General features: G+C 39.2%; 1 protein-coding gene across 1 annotated transcript; it reads right to left on the reverse strand.

Annotated features, from left to right (window-relative positions):
• Positions 1-2354: 2354 nt before the first annotated feature.
• On the reverse strand, positions 2355-13985 carry metap2a (methionyl aminopeptidase 2a). The gene is made up of 11 exons (XM_083999582.1): positions 13810-13985; positions 10980-11075; positions 9542-9604; positions 9347-9449; positions 7602-7763; positions 6508-6689; positions 5641-5735; positions 5450-5546; positions 5054-5157; positions 4815-4930; positions 2355-3498 (listed from the first exon to the last, which is right to left on the reverse strand). The coding sequence occupies exons 1-11, from the start codon at positions 13967-13969 to the stop codon at positions 3246-3248; spliced, it is 1431 nt and encodes a 476-aa protein (XP_083855708.1). The 5' UTR covers positions 13970-13985; the 3' UTR covers positions 2355-3245.
• Positions 13986-14599: the final 614 nt, after the last annotated feature.

A 14599-nucleotide genomic window follows, 5' to 3' on the forward strand; every position in this document is an offset into this window, starting at 1 on the left:
AAAATGTTGAACTATCCCTTTAAAAGAAAAAAAAAGAAGAAAAAGACAAAACAAAAAGGAAAACACGGCTGCATCGAAGCGTTATTCCTGCCAGAAAATGCACTAATGTGTCTGCACAACAGGTCGTCAGTGTTGTTTTTATCTTTTTTTTTTATCTTTTCTTTTTTTTTAAACTGATTTTTATTTTATATTTTTTATTCTAAAGTTAATCCTGGGTCTGTCTCGAGCCAAAGCCTTGGGGGGGAATGTTTGGAAAAACCTCTCAGCATTTCCAAAACAGTTCAACGTCTTTTCTTTTTTATTTTTTTTTATTTTAATGACTTGATTGAGGAGAAAAAAAAGAAAAAGTTTCCAAAGGGATAATTATTATTCTTATTATTAATGTTAATATTATTATTATTTCTGTCGGCTCAACGCTGCCACCTCTCTGCTCCAGAATGTAACTGTTCTCAGAGTCTGAACCAAGCAGACAGAAACGAGTGCTCTAGAAAAAAAAAAAAAAGTGCCCTTTTGTTAAAGAAAATTAAAAAATAAGATATATTTTTATAGATCATATCAAATAAACAGCAACCAGCATTTAGAAAATGAATGTATTTTTTTATACAATTCTTCTCAGAGGTGTTTTTTTTTTTTTTAAAGAGGCCATTGACTGTTGTTTTTAAGTTTTATAACAACCGCCATCTGTTCGACACCAGCAGTTATGACAGATTTCACTGTTCACCAGTAATTAGGTGTGTTTGTGTGTTTGTATGTGTACATGACTGTGTTTTATTTACCAGCTGTTCAGTAAAATATACAGATTTCTACATTGTTATATTTATCTCCATACTGGAGAAAACTGTACAAAAGAAAAAAAGAAAATACAAGAATCTCCACCTCAGATCGTGTTTCCTCTGGATTTATCCACCAGAGCGAAATATCAAAGCACACTTCATGTTGTTTTTGTTTTATTTTGTTTTTTTCCTTCATTGTGAGACATTGTTTGTTGGCATTTTCTTACTACTACAAGGGTGTGTGTATGTATGTGTGTGGGTGTGTGTGTAAATTTATGGAAGTTATACTATGCAAATTGTTACCTCAATTTTTTTCTAGAGAAAATTACCTCAATAAATGAGAATATTTTTTCATTTTTCTACAAAAGATGCCTGTGTCTCTTGCTTTTTTATTTTATTATTCCTGGAAACTTGTTGAATAAGTTTTATTTATGTAACAGGAAAATCTAAAAGTTGCACTCACTCCTCTGATTCAAATAACATCAAACATAAGATAATAAGAATAAACTGCCACTAGTAGCAACAGATGAGTTTTGGCTGCCTGTAATTAATGATTTAATTACAAATTAATCTTTTTTCCTTAGTTATCTGGTCAATAAAATAACGAGGAATAGTAATATGTATCTAAACTTGAGTTTTCAAGTTGCTTTTTTAATAGTTCACATAACAAATGAGCATATATTTATATTTAGGAAGCTATATATATATGTTTTTTCCAGTCTTTTGACATGATACCGGTAAATATGTTAATTATACATTTGCCCATTAAGACAATGAAGCTCACCAGCTAAACCAGCAGCTGCTTATTTTTAGCATAATAAATAAACCCATCTAAAGCAAATATGTACAAAAACAGCAATGTAAAAAGTTCTTCTTTATTTGTGCACAGAGCTAAACTTCCTGTTTCCAATCTGAGTTAAAGTGAACAAGTGTGATTGTTAGCTGTCGCTTCAACTTTTAAAGTTGTATTTCCTTACATCAGGGTTATCTGCGGGGTCTTGAAAACTATTAAAAGGTGATAAATCAATTTTGGGACCCTTAAAAAGTATTAAAAAGGCTTTACACGACTATAAAGTCCTAAATTTTGAAGGTATTTTTTTCTGAATTAGCTGTCCAAGAGTTTGAGTCCTAAAAAAACATTGTAAAAGTGTGTGACTTTATTCATTTTATTAAAAAACAAAGATGAACCGGTACCAAAAAAAAAGAAAATAAGAGTGGAGCAATGTTTTTTTTGATAAACTTTGCCTTTGATTTATTATTCTAGCCTATTTTGAATTATTTTGTATCATAGTGGTCTATAGTTTATCACAAACTAAAACTGTTACGTCAAAAGTGTCACTGATGTGAATGGTTACAGCTTGAAGTGTCAGTGAGGTATTGAAAAATATTGAGAAGGTCTTGAAAAAGTCTTAAAAAGCTATTAAAATTAACTTCAAGATTCCTGTATATACCCAAATACAGTAACTTAAACCAAGATAAAATTATTTTTAGATAGATATTGTGTAATTTGCATGTCTACTTCAGTAAATCATGATTTTCTTCTTGCCCTGTGATCGGAGACACCAGAAGAGGACGGCCCACAATGAGCAAAATTATTTTAATCATCTTTTTTTTTTCTTTCTTTCTTACAAAAACATTTTCAGGGAGTTCAAAATGAAGCATTTTTTAATTTTGGAACATACAGTGGCAGCAGCCATTTCTTTCAAAGATATTTTACAAATATCAAAGAAACGAGTCCCCGGGTAGCGACAGAAGCCAAAAAAAAAAAACATAAGAGCTGCAGCAGATGCAACAGTGTCTGTATGAAGAAGATGGTGTTTGTTTGTTTGTTTGTTTACACGACGGCACCCCGAAGCTTTTAACATGTTAACAATTGTCTGTGTGCGTTTAGTTTAAACCCCGTCAGTAGCGGCCGTGCTTAATTTAACTCAAGCACCGAAGCAACTGGAGGCTCAGAGAGGAAGGAGCCTTCGACTTTTCAAAATAAAAGGAAAAAAGGGGAGGAGGAAAGGGTCTAAAGGAGGGAAGGAGGGGGGTTTCCCACTCTCACTCTCTTGTCTGAATACTGAGGTCGTTCTAACATTTCTAACTGTTTAACAGCTAAAAATGTTGTTCACGTTTAGTAACATGAGGTTGCAGCTTCCTCCGACAAGTATTTGGCTTGTTTTTTTTTGTTTTTTTTTAACGATTTCTTTAGCCAGTCTTGTCTGTTCTCTCTTTCTCTTTTTCAACAAGCTGTGAGTGGAGTGGTGCATTGTGGGTAGAATACAGTAGCAGTTTGGCGGCTCTGAGAGACAAAAAAAACCCACTTCCTGTGTTAGAAGAAGCTCTTTATCTGCTGCAGGAGGAGGAGGAGTTGCTAAGGAGGTGACGGTGGCGGTGGTAGAAGAAGTAGAAGTAGTAGAGGTGGTGGTGGTGGTGCTGTTGCAAGGGATTGTGGGTAAAGGGAGGAGGTGGAGAGGTGGTGAGGGGTCAGTAGTCGTCTCCCCGGCTCACCACCTCCTTGCAGGTGGGCCTGAGCAGGATGGTGTGCTCGAACTGAGCCGTGTAGCAGCCCTTGGTGTCGCAGAGCGGCGGGTACGGGTCCACGATGCCGAGGTCGCACAGGTTCTTCAGCGCCATCAGGTACTTGCTCTCGCCCAGCCGGTCCAGCCAGCGCCGGCAGAACGCCAGCGTGCCGAAGTTCTCGTTCACCACGTTCAGCAGGTGCTTCGCTCTGGGCAGCCTGGATGGGGGGGGGAGGGTGGCGTTAGAGACTTGTTTTTTTTTGTTTCTGATCTGTTTATATAATTTTTTAATTTGCTTTTATCTTTATCAGTTGTCAGTTATGCAGTTATAATGGTGTATAATGTATTCATCATGTCTCTTTGTTGCATTTTCCTTCATTCAATAATTACAGGTTTGAATTTCAACACAAAATAAACTGATCAGATGCTGAAGGATAATAGTTAATCATAAAAAAAAAACACTGATTAGTCTACAGCAGGGTTATTATAGTTAAAGGACAATTCCGGGCAAATTCAACTCGGGGCTGTATTTGTACACTGCTCAAAAAAATAAAGGGAACACTTAAACAACACATAGTAACTCCAAGTATATCACAACCGTGTGAAAGATAATTTTGATTATGTTATTTTGTTCTCAACACACTCTACTATATATTGAATAACGATTTTAAACTGCAATATTTCATTAATTGAGATCTAAGATGTATTGAGATCTAAGATGTGTTTAAGTGTTCCCTTTATTTTTTTGAGCAGTGTATTTACAGCCCTCAAAGCTGGCCGACAAGCAAGCCGACATGTGTGTAAAACTAGATCTAATTCAAAGTCTCGCACGAGAACCAAGTTGATGTGCTCGGAAGCTCCCGCTTGTGTCATAAACACAGGAATATAAACTCTTGACTTGCTTGAAGTGTACATTTTTTTCACAGACAGCGTCAGATGGCGACTCAAACATGCGCCGAGAAGTTTATTTACTTGAAGCAAGTCAAGAGTTGATATTCCTGTGTTTATGACACAAACGGGAGCTCCGACTGCACCTGAACACACCGAGCACGGCAACTTGGTTCTTGTGCAAGGACTTTGAATTAGATCTAGTTTTACAAACATGTCGGCTTGCTCGAAGTAAATAAACTTCTCGGTGCATGTTTGAGTCGCCATCTGACGCTGTCTGTGGAAAAAAAATGCGGCTTTGAGGGATGTAAAACAGCCGAAGCAGCAGAACTTGCATCCGCTCCCATTCACTGCTGCCGTGGCGATGCGGGGACAGACACAACTACCGCAAAACAGGAGCAATTACAACTGAAAATCTTCAGATTCCTTCTTTTAGACCTAAAATGTTAGGAAAATACATCCCCGAGTTGAATTTGCCCGGAATTGTCCTTTAACTAAGACTAAAAACTAGCAGTGAAAATATAATTTAGTTAACTGAAATCTAAATAAAAATGACCTAAAAAACTAAATAAAAATAAAAACTAATATAAATGTATATACAGTATAACTACAATAATGTTGGTCTACAGTGGGTTTGTGTTTTTACCTGATGGGAACGTGGCCGACGTCAAAGTTTTTCATATAGTGAGAGCACTCCATGTCGTCGTGGACTACACCTTTACCTGTGCTACCGAACGTCTCAATGGCATAAACCTCTCCCTCCTGCAGGGAATCAATACACAATATATCATCAATAACAGGGTGAGAATTAAGGATTTAAATGGGGTTTAATCTGGTTTATTATGTAAATTATGTGATAAAATGTATGCCTGTACTCGAACGCACCTCCATCCTCGTGGCTTCTCCTCCTTTAACGATGGGCACCGTCTTCCCGGCGTGTATCCTGTACTGACCGATCGAGTGACCGTTCAGGTTTCGGATCGGCTTCACTGCAGGACGACAGACAAAGTTTCACCTGTTTATTCTTTTTTTTTTTACTGGATGCACTGAATTTTGGGATATCAGTGACTAAAAATAGTGTTTTTATGTTAAATTTGTCAACATTAAGATATGAAAATCCTAATTGTAGGATATTTTCACTGGTTTGAAATCAAGTTTTTGTGACTTTAGGTTTGTTTTTTTGCTTTGAGCACTTGAAATAATAAGTCGCCTTCATCAGACTTTATAAATTTAATTAAAAACCTGCAACACAGCAGAAATATAAAGTGTGTGAGAACTCACCTTGATATGTTTTGCCATCGAGCTCGACCTCGTACGACTCCATCACCTCCTGGATGGACTCTCCGACGTCACACAGACGCACGTCGATACCGGCGTTCTGCCACAGACAAACAGCAAAACGTCAGCTACAGAGCCCAAACGAGTGTGTGTGTTTATACGAGCATGTGTGTGTGTGTGTGTGTGAGTCTCACTTTGATTCCAGTATTGGTGGCGTCTCTCACGGCCTCCAGCAGCTTGTCGTACTTTGGGTTAAACGTGACGGTGAAGGCACAGTCAATGATCCGCCCTGCAGACGCCAGAGCAAAGAGGAGAAGAGGAGAAGGAGCGTTGGTTAGTTCATGTGTTTGGACCCTGAACGCATTGTATGTGTCTGTGTGTGTATGTGCGTTAAAGATATAGTTCAACATTTTGGCAAATTGGCCCATTGCCATAATCCCTATAGTCATAGCAGTAGGTTTGTTACCTTTAATTGTCGGTGCAAGCTATTTTTAGAACGGCGGAGCAGAGCCGCGAGCTGCTCAGAGCTACACTACGGAGGCTAATGGGATTTCTTGGTTTCCCTCATCAAACTCATCAAATACACAATCCAACAACTCCACAACGCTCTGGTGGACAAGTTGTGACCTGCACATTCACCACGCTATGAGATAATAACACAACGTTACCAGACAGAGTTGTTTTAGACGTAAAAACTGCTGAAAAACTGCCCCTGAAGGCAACGTGCATCAGCGGTTTTGCATGAATTTCCCTCTAAAACAACTCTGTGTGGTAACGTTGTGTTATTATCTCATAGCGTGGTGAATGTGCAGGTCACAACTTGTCCACCAGAGCGTTGTGGAGTTGTTGGATTGTGTATTTGATGAGTTTGATGAGGGAAACCAAGAAATCCCATAATGAGCCTCCGTAGCGTAGCTCTGAGCAGCTCGCGGCTCTGCTCCGCCGTTCTAAAAACATCTTGCACCGACAAATAAAGGTAACAAACCTACTGCTAAAACTATAGAGATTATGGCAATGGGCCAATTTGCCAAAATGTTGGAACTATCCCTTTAATAACGGACCGTTGATGTGCGTGCCGAAGTCGATCTTGCAGACGTCGTCGTACTGCAGGACCGTGGTGTCTCCGGCGTTGGGAGTGTAGTGGGCAGCACAGTGGTTGAGGGAGCAGCCGGTGGGGAAGGCCAGGCCGGCGTTCAGCCCGCTCTCCTTGATCAGCTTACGGGAGCAGTCCTCCAACCGCTCGCTGGGGGGGAGGAGGAGGAGGAGGAGGAGGAGGAAGAGGAGGAGGAAGATTTCAGATTTAATGCATGTTTATGTTGTATATGGGTCAATGACATGATGCAACCCAGTGTGATCTGACTATATACACAGGAAAATAAATCTGGACTCAAATTGGAATACGTGTAATTCACCTTTACAATGCAAAATTATGTTTTTTTAACAGATTTTACATCATTTGTCACATTATTTAGAAAAAAAAATGGTGTTTTTAGGATATGTCCTGCTCAGCATTACCAAATTAATTCAAATTTGAAAGAAAAAAAAAAAAATACAGAAAAAATCTATCCTATTCCATTAAATCTATTTTGATTTAATGTTTTCAGAAGAAAGTATATTAGTATAGTACACTTAAATCCACTGTAGGTGGATAAAACATTTAATATATATCATTCTTTTGTGGTTACACCATTTGACATTTTCAGGGCATTCAGTCATATAGTATATATTTTCTCTTATAATAATTTCATTCATTTTTCATTCATAATTTCATTCATCTACTCATCCTCCACTCCTACATCCCTTTTCTTATTGCTGTTATTATCAGTATTGTTATTATTATGACCAATATTACTATTTTATTTAATTTTTTTGGCTTTTCATGTCTTTATTAGATAGTACAGTTGAGAGAGACAGGAAATGGGGAGAATGACATGCAGGATTCAAACTGGGGCACCTGCTTAACCTGATATTACTATTATCATTATTATTATTCACCAATTTATTTCTTTATTACTGCTATGACCATCATTTATATTCTACTTGAATTACATACACACACACCGATGTTGTTTTGTTCTGTATTTCACAATAAAATAAATAAATAAATAAAAGGTTTAACACGTGTTTAACAACCAGCGATGAGAGAACTCCTCACCAGATCTCGATCATGGTCATGCCGGGTTTCATGAAGCTGCGGACGTGCTGGCGGACTTGTCTGTGCGCCTCGGCCGCCTGTCTGAAGTCGTTCCACACTTCCTCGTTGGCTTTGTCCAGAACCCGCTTCTCCTCGTGGGTCGTACGCCACGCCGCGCTGCGACTGGGACACACACACACACACACACACACAGATATACACAGTGTTTTAATTCTGGACAGGAAGCTGCTTCAGTAAGAGGAGCGGCTTCTACAGATGAAAGATGTTGGGGTTTTTGGAGTTTTTAGTGTTGAGAGTGAACGTGTTAATGCTGCAGGCTGCAACAACTCTGACTCATCACATGACCAGAGCTCAGGAGTTTCTCTGCAGCAGCAGCAGCAGCACAGAACAGACTGAGCTGCTGCTGCTGCTGCTGCAGGATATTCCTCATCTGCACAGTTTAATATTTGATTTCCTCAAATCCATATTTACATTTTGAGCCGTTATTCAACTGGATAGAAACATCTGATCAACGAGAATTAGAACAAAACTCCCTGAAAAACAACTGTTAACATTAAGACTTAAGTTCTTTACAGGAAAACATTAAAGCAGATATCAGCTTCACGGCCGTTTTGGCTAATGCTGCGTTCAAGGCAGGCTTTTGAAACCGTAAGTTACAGCTTCAAGTCACAACTACGACTTGGTAGCGTTCCAGGTAACCCGTAGCTCGTGTTTTTACCATCCTGTTGTCTGTGAAAGTTCCCTATAACGGCCACTCGTAACTTCCGACCCGTGAACTCGTACCAGATCGAACTGGTATGACTTCACAGGAAGGAAAAACACAAAGTACGAGTTTCTTTGAACGCACCATGAGTTAGCAGCCCCCGCCCTTGTCAGGCATCAATTGGTCCTCGTGCTACGTCACCACATTCACGCGCATCCCTTGGCTGCACACACAGCCCTTCATGCCGTTCTCTCTCCTCATTGGATAACACTTGTATCCCACAAGGAAAATTTTCTCCTCGGGTTACAGCAGAGCAGAGTGACGGAGAGACTCGTGTTTAGGCTGAAATACTTCATGTAAGTGATTGCTGACGGAAAATAGGACTATTTAGGACTTATATTAACAAAAACATTCCACTGATATCTGCTTTAACATGTCAAATACTAAAGGTAATTATCCATCATTTCCCAACTCTTCTTTACCAAACTGTCGGCAGTTTGCAGGAAAAAGGGGCTTCAAATGTTACATCATCAAATATTATTATCATCATTAATCCTCAATAGGCCTGTAACGAAATATATATTTCAAGCTTGTTTGTAGCGGAAGCTTCTCGAAGCTCCTCTTCCCGGTTTGTCAGAATTGGACGAACTGGGAAGAGAAGCTTCCGCTATAAACAAGCTTGAAATATAGACTTATTTAATTTTTTTCGGGACAATTTCGCATTTCGGGGCTTCAATACAAGACGGACATTACATACGAGCAGCATGGACGTATTTGGATGTTTTTTGGTGTGTCTTTTTGTTATGAAGACAGTTGGTATCCATTTGCAACCGTTATATGGACATGCACTGCTACGCTAAGAGACCCCCTGTAACTCAGAGAAGCCACAGAGGACTCTGAAACTTCTCCCAGCCCTTAGTCCACATGAGGGGGAGTAGATAATGAGTTGAGAAATTTCAATTTTGGGTGAACTAACCCTTTAACTTCCAACAGGATAAATGAACATGTATGAAGCGGTGCGTTTAGTTCAGGTTCCTCTTACCCGTCCTGCGACGCCGGGTATTCACACTCCTGGCCGATGGGGAACACGCCGGTCGGGTAGAGGTCGCAGATCGGCACAGATGGAGGATCGCTCTGAGATTTGGCTAAAAAAAAAACAGAGAAAAAACAGACGTCAGCGGAGGAGAGAAACCAGGACGGTGAAAACGTTGTCTTCTTCGTCATCGTCTCAACTTACGTCCTTTCTTCTTCTTTTTCTTCTTCTTCTTTTTCCCTGCTGAGTTTTCTCCGTCGTCTCCATCTGTGTCGAGGCGTGAAGAGGAATGAATGAATGGATGGATGGATGAAATTGTTGCAACCGTACATTTCACACACACACAAAAAAAAATCATACAGTGAATAGGGATGGGAAACTTTCACATTTGAATCGATACGTTTCAGTACTTTTTGTGTTCATGTATGTGTTTTAAAGTTATTTTGTCTAAAGATTTTTGAATTTATTTCTCAACAACATCACAACTCCTCAGACTTTAGTATAATATTTTATGTTTTAAGAGACCCCGAGGAGGTTGCTTTTGGTTATAAAAGAGTCGAGACGAGTTGTTTTAGAGGTAAATGCAGAGACTGCTTGCTGAAAAACTGTCCCTGAAGGCAACGCACATCAGCGGTTTTGCATGAATTTCCCTCTAAAACAACTCTGTTTCTTACGTTCTGTTATTATCTCATAGCGTGGTGAATGTGCAGGTCACAACTTGTCCACCAGAGCGTTTTGGAGTTGTTGGATTGTGTATTTGATGAGTTTGATGAGGGAAACCAAGAAATTCCATGAGCCTCCGTAGCGTAGCTCTGAGCAGCTCACGGCTCTGCTCCGCCGTTCTAAAAACATCTTGCACCGACAACTAAAGGTAACAAACCTACTGCTATGACTATAGGGATTATGGCAATGGCAGGGCTCGACAGTGCGACTGTTTTGCTCTCATTTGCGGGTTGATAATATCCAGAGCGAATACAAAATTACATTCAGTCGCATCAGTGCGACTCCGACAGAAACTGTAGTACATGCACCGTTTTGAATGCTGTTTAACGTGAGCAGAAACAAACAAATCTTAGTGTAGAGCCCTGTATGTAATCTTCAGCTTTTTATACTGAGGGAAATATAGGTTCACTGCTCATCAATACCCCCACCCCAGGGCCTTTGCCACCCCGGTCTCAAAAAACCCCCAGGAAAAATCAGATCGGACCTGTAATCAGATCTGATACAGAGCTTTAATGCAGTCCTTCCATAACAGACCATAATGTGACCACATGCACACAGCGCAAAACTAAAGACTAATATACTATTTTCTCACATATTTGCATTGTTTGTCTTTCCTGATTTTTGTTAAGGCAAAGAGCCAGTTGTAACATTAAAATTTAGTCTACAGGGTTAGGATTATAGGCTAAATAAGTACTTTATTTGTTTGAAAATGACATTTTCACCAAAACTGCTATATTATTATTATTGTGCTACTAAAAAATGTTGTGTGCTACTAAATTTTTCAGCATGGTAGCACAGTGCTACTTGGAAAAAAGCTTAGCGTCAAGCCCTGAATGGGCCAATTTGCCAGAAATGTTGAACTATCCCTTTAAGAACACAGTTTTAATGCAGATGAGATGATCTTATAAATTGAACTCACCTTCCTCGCCGTCTTCCTCCTTCTCTTTGTCTTCTATCGCCTGCTTCTCCAGCTGTTTGGTCACTTCGCCAACGCCATCGGCCTCTGGTTCAGCGCCTACACACACACACACACACACACATAGAGACACACACACACACACACACAGAGACACACACACACACACACACAGTCCAGTGAGCGATTAGCTGCAGCCCCAAATGTTCTGTATCAGCAGGAAGCGGCAGACACAGTTGTGTAACTAGAGGTAAAAAAAACCCATTCACTCTCAGACTGGCACCAGCTCGGCATGGTGATATAATAATAATATGATCCCAGACCCCGAGAGAGTGAGGGAGTGAATGAATGAATGAATGAAAGAAAAACAACTTCAACACTGCTGATGATGATAATATCTGATCTGAGAGCCGATCTGACACCGTTATCCCAGATCTTTACTCTGCTCTGTGGAAAAATGTGGCTCATTTTTATGTCAGATAACAGAAGGCAGGAGGATAAAAATAGAGTTAGAAACTACGTAAGCAGGTTTATTTAAGTCCGCAGCTGTATAGAGACTTATATAAGTGACTTTCAACAGCAAAAGTCTGAAGAAATTCATTATAAAGTAACAAAAATCAAAGTTAGATGTGATGGATTTGGAGGATTTTATAACGATAAAACAAAAAAAACGAAGTCCCGTGTGTCTAGCTGCTAATATAACTGGCCTCGGGTCAGTTTGATGGCCAGATATCGATCGATCCGAGTCGACAACCCGACGGGAAAATGTAAAACTCTGCAGCTTGTGAAGCCAAAAAGCTCCGAGCACTAAATTAAACCTGATCTCTGACGGAGATAAAGACGTGAGTTGCTGCTTTAATTTAAAGTGAGGAAACGGTTTCAGACAGAGAGAGTTATAACATTAAATACTGTTTGTTCAAAAAATCTTATTAATAATAAATATTATAAAGTTTCATGTCAGTTTAATGTGTTTTCATTTCATTTCAGCAAAGTCACTTTTTTCCTTCTTCTGCAGCCTAAATATTTCATGCTTTATAATCCTCCTTGTTCTCATTTATATTTCAACAAGTAGACACTCAGGTAATGTTTGAATATTGAAGTGAAAAGTAGATTTTATTAAACTGTTTGTAGAAAAAGAGGACACACCCATGTTTTCTGGGGTTTTTCACCGACACAAACAGGTGAACACACGCTGTCACTTTCAATTAGATGCTGTCTTGCAGGTTTTTACTGCACCTGAACGCCTCATGAATTGCACAATGCAGTGTTTTACTGGGTTTTTTTTTTTTATATCCGGTCCTGCAGGTTTGCAAATGTCCTTGTAATTTTAATAAATCCTAATTGTCCTCCCCAGTTTTGCTGTGACATGACAGTTTCTCCTCGAAAAAAAAAGCGTTTCTTCTCCAAATCTCAAGTTAATCTAATTGAGTTTGTCTTGTTGTTGCACGCTGATGTAGTTTTGATGTGGTTTATTTATCAAATTCAGCATCTCCTCTCTCTTCTTTTCTTACATAATAACTCTGGCAATGAGGGGAATTACGAAACAGGAAAACTTGGCTGAGGCTCATCATTTCATTACATCGCAGCGGTCGGTTGGTGACTGCGAGGAAAAAACAGACTTTATAAAAGAACCGGAAGAGGAGAAGAGAAGAGGTGAAAGTCGTTTTCTGTCTGAAAATAAAGTGTGGAGGTGTTGTAGTTGCAGCTGAGGTGGATGTCAGTGCTCCGGCGTGTTTCACGAGGCCTGACAGTCCACACCGCTCAACCCGCATGGCTAATGAGCATCTGGGGCGAAGCTACACGCGCTGCAGCACCAAGCTTCCGATTCAGAGGCTTTCAAAATAAAAGGCGTGTCTGTCAACTGCATTTGTCCCATCAAATTAGATCCTCCGGGGTTGCAAGAGTAAAGAAAATGGACACAACTTTCTTCTACACAATATCACAATAAGCTAATATGACCGAGTGTATCACTGCCAATTTGTTGTATATACGTTTGTCCATTACATTTTATTTCATTTGCTATTTTTTTTATGTATAGTTTGTTATTTTATTATGTACAGTTTGTTCTTTATATTCTTATTCTTTATATTCTTATACTATATGTTGTTATCGTCACTGTGTGTCTGTGTAATGCTGCTGCACAGTAATTTCCCAGTTTGGGATCAATAAAGTCTGTCTGTCGTAATGTTGCACTTCACAAAACCACAAGAAAAATCCAGGAATTACAAAATAACAATAGTAAAATGCCATATCAACCTAGATTAAGCAATTACTTCATAACCGGCTACTATATTATTAGTAGTCACAATTATTTTCATTTTATTTCATTTTGATTTATTCCATTCATGGTATATATTCTACACATGGTTACACTTATTTACATAAAGTACCTGCCCCTCTGTTGTTGTTATAATTACATTGGCTTACTTCAACACCAATATTATACTCTATTTCAAAATATTAAAGATGATGAAACATAGTAGGGACAAGAAAACAAAAAAAATAGCAGTGGACACCACTCATCTATCTTTTCTTTTTTCCCCTTTTTTTCTCTTTCTCCTTCTTTTTTGTAATGTTTTATGTATTTTCTAACAAAAACACGCAATCTCTACTATTTTTTAGTTAAATACATTAACATTTTACACACAAGCAGCAAGCCGATCACTAGACTAACAAAATACGCTCGCCTATGTCGTCTATGCAGCGCTTTATTTTGAAGGAACCCTCCCATCGCTTCCGGTTTAGCCGCTGCTAACGGTCGCTAGCTTGTGGCAGCGCTGCTAGCCTGCTAGCTCCGTTAGCATGAAGCAGCGGCGGCTCGTGACAGCCTCACCTGTGGTCGCCGCGGACTTCTTCTTCTTCTTTTTCTTCCTCTTCTTGGCCGTCTCCACCGGATCGGCCTCCTCCCGGTCCTCCGCCTCCCCGTTCAGCTCCCGGTCCCGGTCCGGCGCCGCTTTCTGCTCCGCCGCCTGCTCCGCTACCACGTCCGCCATGATCGCAGACGCTGCTGGAAAAGGAAGCCCGAGGGATTGTGGGAATGCTGTGTGTGGTGCTGCGTTCAGGGGCACTCCGAGTTTTTACCATTACTGCAGAGTAAGCAATTTAAACGCTGTCTGTCTACCACCTGTAAAAGGCTCCTGTTTTGATATTTCTAACATATTTCTGCATATTAATGTACAAATGTGTGTTATTGCACATTGATGCATTATTGATTTTTTTTAAAACTTGTTTTATCTTTAGGCAAGGCAAGGCAAGGCATCTTTATTTATATAGCGCATTTCATACCAAGGCAACTCAATGTGCTTTACATAAAGACCAAACATTAAAAAAGAAAAAGAAAGAACAGCATAAAACAGCATAAAAACAAAAAAACAAAAAACACAGAGTTAAAAACAGGAGCAAAGAAGAATAAAAAAGTAAAATAAGAGAAAATAGAGTTTTGAATTTCCCTGCTAGGGATGAATAAAGTATTCTCTATCTATCTATCTATCTATCTATCTATCTATCTATCTATCTATCTATCTATCTATCTATCTATCTATCTATCTAAAGTTTAAAGTTATTAATGAAACAATGAATCATGTTAATTCCAGCTATATAGATTATATATATATATATATTTA

The sequence above is a fragment of the Trachurus trachurus genome (assembly GCF_905171665.1).
Source record: "Trachurus trachurus genome assembly, chromosome: 23".
Taxonomy (NCBI): domain Eukaryota; kingdom Metazoa; phylum Chordata; class Actinopteri; order Carangiformes; family Carangidae; genus Trachurus; species Trachurus trachurus.